The sequence below is a fragment of the Orycteropus afer genome, unplaced genomic scaffold, assembly GCF_000298275.1.
Source record: "Orycteropus afer afer isolate SDZICR_OR568_19922 unplaced genomic scaffold, OryAfe1.0 scaffold00772, whole genome shotgun sequence".
In the NCBI taxonomy this organism is placed as follows: domain Eukaryota; kingdom Metazoa; phylum Chordata; class Mammalia; order Tubulidentata; family Orycteropodidae; genus Orycteropus; species Orycteropus afer.
Window position 1 is genome coordinate 846,746 of NW_006922359.1, and position 5,761 is coordinate 852,506.

Here is a 5,761-nt window from a genome sequence, read left to right on the forward strand (position 1 = left end):
TTGCATAGTATTCTGTTGTGTGTATGTACATAGTTTGGTTATCCATTCCTCAGCTGATGGACACCTAGGTTGTTTCCAATGTTTTGCTTTTATAAATAGTGCTGCGATGAACATGGGTGTGCGTACGTCTGTTCTTGTCATGGTTCTCACTTCTTTAGAATATATACCTAGTGATGGGTCAAATGGTATTTCTGTTTCCAACTTTTTAAGGAATTGCCATATTGCTTTCCACAGTGGTTGTACCATTTTACAGTCCCACCAGCAGTGTATGAGAGTCCCAATCTCTCTGCATCCTCACCAGCATTTGTTATTTTGTGTCTTGTTGAACTTTGTTGCTAGTGCTGGGGCAAGATGGTATCTCATGGTTGTTTTGATTTGCATCTCTCTAATGGCTAATGATCCTGAGCATTTCTGCATATGTTTGTTGGCCGCCTCAATCAAATTTCTCTTCTTAAAAGGACTCCTTTCATATTGGATTTCTTAAACCAAAACCAAACCAAAACCACAGCCATAGAGTTGGATTCAACTCATAGCAACCTCTCCTACTCTTATTCAGTATGATCTCAGTTTAATTATGTCTGCAAAACCCTATGCCCAGATAGAGCCTGGTGAGACCCCTAAGACTATGGCCCACAGTTACCCTTTCAGGCCTGGAATTGAACTCACTCCCATGGCTTCCAGCCAAATAATAGACAGGCATATGGGGTGAATATTTGTATCAGGTGGATACATTCCTTAAGAGAGATCAGTCATAGCAGAACAGAAGGGCAGTGTTTGCACAGTGAGATAGCTTAGGGGGCAGGAATGCATAGGAAAGAAGGTCACAGGGAAGAGGTAACTATGGGGAGGAAGTGGGAAGAGAGCTGTTACACTGTGGGGAATTGAAGTCAATGTCATGAAACAAAATGTGTATGAACTGCTGTATGGAAAATGAATTTTCTCTGTAAACTTTTACCCAAATCACAATAAAGATTTAAAACAAACAAAAAACAACCCCATATCCAAATAAGGTCCCATTCACAGAAGTCCGAATTCAGGGCACTGGCCCTCTGGGAAGGTTCTTTCTGTCTGCTCTGGGGGAAAATCCTTGTCTCAGCTCTTTTAGCGCTCTTTTCAGTGACCCATGGTGACCTTAGCATCTGTCTTCCCCATTGGTACTTGCTTCTGTGCCTAAACTGCTCTTTTATGCATCAGAAGTGATCGGTGTGAGACCCACCCTGCACTGATAAGACCTCATTCACATAACAGAGAAAACCCTGTTCCCAGTGGGATCCTATCCACAGGTATAGGGTTAGGATTCCAACACATATTTTGGGGGGACACAATTCAATCCTTAACACAAATGGATATGAATTTTGGAAGAGAGGCAATTCAACCTGCACTCATAGGCATGGCCCTCCTCAATGGAGCAAGCTTGTACCTCCATGGGAGATGTTAGCTCTGGAAGGGGCCTTGGCTCTCCTTGTCCTGGGATGACAAGGTTGCCTACATGTCCCGCAGGGTCCCTCTGCAATGTGGAAATCAATGAGTGCGCTTCCAGCCCCTGCGCCGAGGGAGGCTCCTGTGTGGATGGAGACAACGGTTTCCGCTGCCTGTGCCCCCCAGGCTCCCTGCCCCCGCTCTGCCTCCCGCCCAGCCACCCCTGTGCCCACGAGCCCTGCGGTCACGGCGTCTGCCACGATGCTCCCAGCGGGTGAGGCCTCTCCCCGGCGCCCAAGCCCCCACCGCCTCCCTGGCCTACCTGATGTCCCAAACGCCTCTTGTCAGGTTCCGCTGCGTGTGCGAACCTGGCTGGACCGGCCCCAGGTGTGGCCAGAGCCTTGCCCAGGATATCTGCGAGTCCCAGCCCTGCAGGGCTGGCGGGACCTGCACTAGCGACGGAGTGGGCTTCCGCTGCACCTGTCCCCCCGGTGTCCAGGGTGCGTGTCCCCTCTTCGTTCTTCAGGCCCCATCTTTTCTTCCTTCTCCCTCTTCCTCATCTAAGTTTGCCTCTTTTGTTTCTCTTTGCCCTCAGGAAGTTGGGAGGTGGGTATCAGAAGAGAGATGGGAACATTTCAGTCTGCCTCTCCCCTACAGGCCGCCAGTGTGAGCTGCCGTCCCCCTGCACCCCGAATCCCTGTGAGAATGGGGGCCGCTGTGAATCTGCCCCTGGCCAGCTGGCTGTCTGCTCCTGCCCTTCTGGCTGGCAAGGTATACCAGTTTCTTCTTCCTCCTCTCCTTCACCTCTTGTGGACCCTGCCCAGTGTGTGGTGATGCGGGAGGCTCAGAGGAGACTCATCCAACCCTGCCTTTGAGGGGGCATCCTTTTCGCAAAGGTAGAGCTGGACATAGATTCTGCCAGCCCCATATGGGCTGCAGAAGAAGAAGGGACAAAGAGCCGGGGGAGTCAGGAGGCTGGCTGAGAGTGGGAGACAGCTTCCTGGAGGAATGGAGTCCCTGTGGGTGCAAACAGAGAACATGCTTGGCTGTTAACCAAAAGACTGTCTGTTGGAGTCCACCCAGATGTCCCACAGAAGAGAGACCTGGCAATCCATTTCCCAAAACTCAGCCATTGGAAACCCTATGGAGCAGAAGAGTTCTGCTCCAACACACACGAGGTCACACTGTGAGCTGGAGTCGACTAGACACTAAGTGTCTTTTTTCTCTCTCTCAGAGTATTTGTTCCTCATTCACTGAGACAGAGAGAGGGAAATTCTGGGATAGCACGTGCAAAAGCTCCCAGCTCCATGGCTTGTTTGTGCCTATGTCCAGCTCAGCCCTCAGTTCTCCCTGAGCACTCTCAGATCCTGCCCAGCACCTCTAACTCCTAAGTGTTTCCTTGTTCCCTCTCCTGCAGGCCCACGATGTCAGCAGGACGTGGATGAATGTGTGGGCCCCTCACCCTGTGGCCCCCATGGTACCTGTACCAACCTGGCGGGAACTTTCAGCTGCACCTGCCATGGGGGATATGGTGGCCCTTCCTGCGATCAGGACATCGATGACTGTGACCCCAGTGAGTATGAGGGAGATCTTGGGGGGTGCTGACCTAGGGAGCATGTTCCTCAAGCTTGTCCTGTGTGCCTGACACTGAGGCCCAGAGAAGTTGAATGACTTGCCCAAAGTCACACAGGAAGTAAGGGGAAGAGACGGGGCTGGAGCACAGGTCTGGCTGACTCTTAAGCCTGTGTACTGCATCTGGCTCAAAGGATGTTGGCACTGTGTGTAAAGCATGAGCTAGGAGGGCCCCAGAGAGTTCTTTAATGGCAGCATGCTCCAAAGGGTTTTCAAAGCTATCAGCAGATTTCAAGGTCTTTCTCTGGAGGCACCTCTGATAGTGTTTGAACCACTGACCTTTTGGTTAGTATTTCAGCACTTAACCGTTTGTGCCAACCAGGAACTCTCCACTGGATTTTCAGTGGCAGATTTTTGGGAAATAGATTGCCAGGCCTGGTGGTACAGTGGTTAAGGCATTTTGCTGCTAACCAAAAGGTCTATGGTTCAGACCCACCAACCAAGTAAATATTAATAGCCTTGGAAACCCTATGGGTTTCTATTCTCTAGGGTCACTATGAGTTAGAATTGACTGGCAGTGGGTTTTTTTTCCCCCCCTTAAAAAAGCACTTCTGGATGGACTTGAACATCTAACCTTTCAATTAGCAGCTAAGTGTGTTAACTGTTTGCACTCCCCAGGAACTTCTGAGGTCATAGAAGGGGACAGAATTTGAGCCTTTTGACAAGATATGACTTCTCCCTATGGAGCCTGGTCTCCTCCTGAGTCCCCTTTGGTGCTGGGCATGGCTGGGGAGAGGCTAGGCTGAGGAGGGACAAGGCAAGTTACCAATGTGCTGGCCTTCCACCTACAGACCCGTGCCTGAATGGTGGCTTATGTCAGGACGGCGTGGGCTCCTTTTCCTGCTCCTGCCTCCCTGGCTTTGCGGGTCCACGCTGCACCCGAGATGTGGACGAGTGTCTGAGCAGCCCCTGCGGCCCGGGCACCTGCACCGACCACTTGGCATCCTTCACTTGCACCTGTCCTCCTGGCTACGGAGGCTTTCACTGTGAACGAGACCTGCCAGACTGCAGCCCCAGGTGAGTGGGGCCTGGCGCAAGGCTGGGGAAGGAGCTGAGTGGTAGAGGTTGGGAGGACACTCAGTTTGGCCCCCACTGTGGGGGCTCTATCAGGAACCCTGGTGGCACTGTGTTTAAAGTGCTCTGCTGGTAACTGGAAGGATAGGGGTTTGAACTCACCAGCCCTTCCTCAGGAATCTGCTTTGGTCAAGATTTACAGCTCTGGAAACCCTATGGGGTAGTTCTGTTCTGCCCTCTAGGCTTGCTAGAGAGTCAGAATAGACAAGATGGCAGTGGGTTTGATTTTGAGATTGGAGAGCTCTGATGCTTGATGGAAGAAAGGACAGTGCATGTTTGGGGGCCACCTTGAGGCTGGGGTTCAGGACTTGGTGGGGCCTCCATATGGCTCCCACCTTAGCACTGATATGCCTGATGAACTGGGCTAAGGGGCAGATCTTTGTCGGGGGGCGGTCAGAGAGTGGGCAGAGTCCTCACCCCTAAGAGGGTCCCAGAAGGGGTGGGCCTGTGACGGCTTCGGGTTCTCAAAGTGGTTCTAGCAGAAGGGGTGGGGCCTGACCCACCCCTTCGCCCCCAGCTCCTGCTTCAACGGAGGCACTTGCGTGGATGGCGTGAACTCGTTCAGCTGCTTGTGCCGCCCGGGCTACACAGGCGCCCACTGCCAACACAAGGTCGACCCCTGCCTGTCACAGCCCTGCCTGAACGGGGGCGTCTGCAGTGCCGCCCACCCTGGCTTCCACTGCGCCTGCCCAGAGGCCTTCGCTGGCAGCCAATGCCAGGTGCGCGGGTCACTGGGACTCCTGGGGGAGGGGCCTGGCCGGATGCGGGGAGGGGTGTTTGGGCAGGGGCATGCAGCGGAGTGCTGGTGAGGAGCTTGCTGGCACCCTGAGAGAGGGGTCTGGAGGTGTGTTTTGGGGGAGGAGCCTGCAAAGGTCTTGGGGGAGGAGTCCTGAGGGTTGTTCTGGGAAGGGCCCTGCTGGAGACCCTGGGGACTGAATCTGCCTGGGTCTTGGCAGAAGAGCAGGGTGGGATTTCTAGGGGGTACCCCTAGTGATGACGCCCAGGCTCCCTCCACCAGACGCTGGTAGACTGGTGCAGCCAAGCACCCTGTCAGAATGGGGGTCACTGCACCCAGACCGGGACCTCTTTCTATTGCGTTTGTCCCCCTGATTGGAGCGGCCGCCTCTGCGATGTCAGGAGCCTGCCCTGCAGGGAGGCTGCAGCCCAGATGGGTAAGGGGGAGTGCGGGCTGGGGCGGCGTTCAGAGGTTGCACGTGTGCACACCGCCAGCTAGTGTGAGCTGATGGAGGTGCAGTGATGCATATGGATGTGACAGGGTGTGTGGCCAACTGTGTGTGGGCTTGGAAGATGTGTGTATGACCGTGTGACTGGTGAGGATGTCTGTGTGGGACACCGTGTGACTGGATTGGTCTCCTGCTGCTGCTGAAACAGGAATGCCACAGGTGGGTGGCTTTAACAAACACATATATTTATTTTCTCATGGTTTAGGAGGCTAGAAGTCTGAATCAGGGTGTGGGCTCCAGGGGAAGGCTCTCAGTTGCCTCCGGAGACTGAGCATTCCTGAATATACCACAAATGGGATGGCCTTAACAAGCAGGAGTTTATTCTCTTACAGTTTGGAGGCTTTTAAGTCCAAGTTCCAAGTTCCAAGTGCCAGGCTCTAGGGGCTGGGTGA

At 53.4% G+C, this 5,761-nt stretch overlaps 1 protein-coding gene across 1 annotated transcript in view; it reads left to right on the forward strand.

Moving 5' to 3' along the window:
- The window catches only part of NOTCH3 (notch receptor 3), a 92,648-nt gene that overhangs the window by 54,926 nt on the left and 31,961 nt on the right, over positions 1–5,761 (forward strand). Inside the window, exons 14-20 of the mRNA XM_007957670.2 lie at positions 1,501–1,693; positions 1,768–1,919; positions 2,077–2,190; positions 2,837–2,992; positions 3,843–4,068; positions 4,643–4,844; positions 5,144–5,297. Coding sequence (XP_007955861.2) covers positions 1,501–1,693; positions 1,768–1,919; positions 2,077–2,190; positions 2,837–2,992; positions 3,843–4,068; positions 4,643–4,844; positions 5,144–5,297 — 1,197 coding nt within the window. The remainder of the gene's footprint in view (positions 1–1,500; positions 1,694–1,767; positions 1,920–2,076; positions 2,191–2,836; positions 2,993–3,842; positions 4,069–4,642; positions 4,845–5,143; positions 5,298–5,761) is intronic.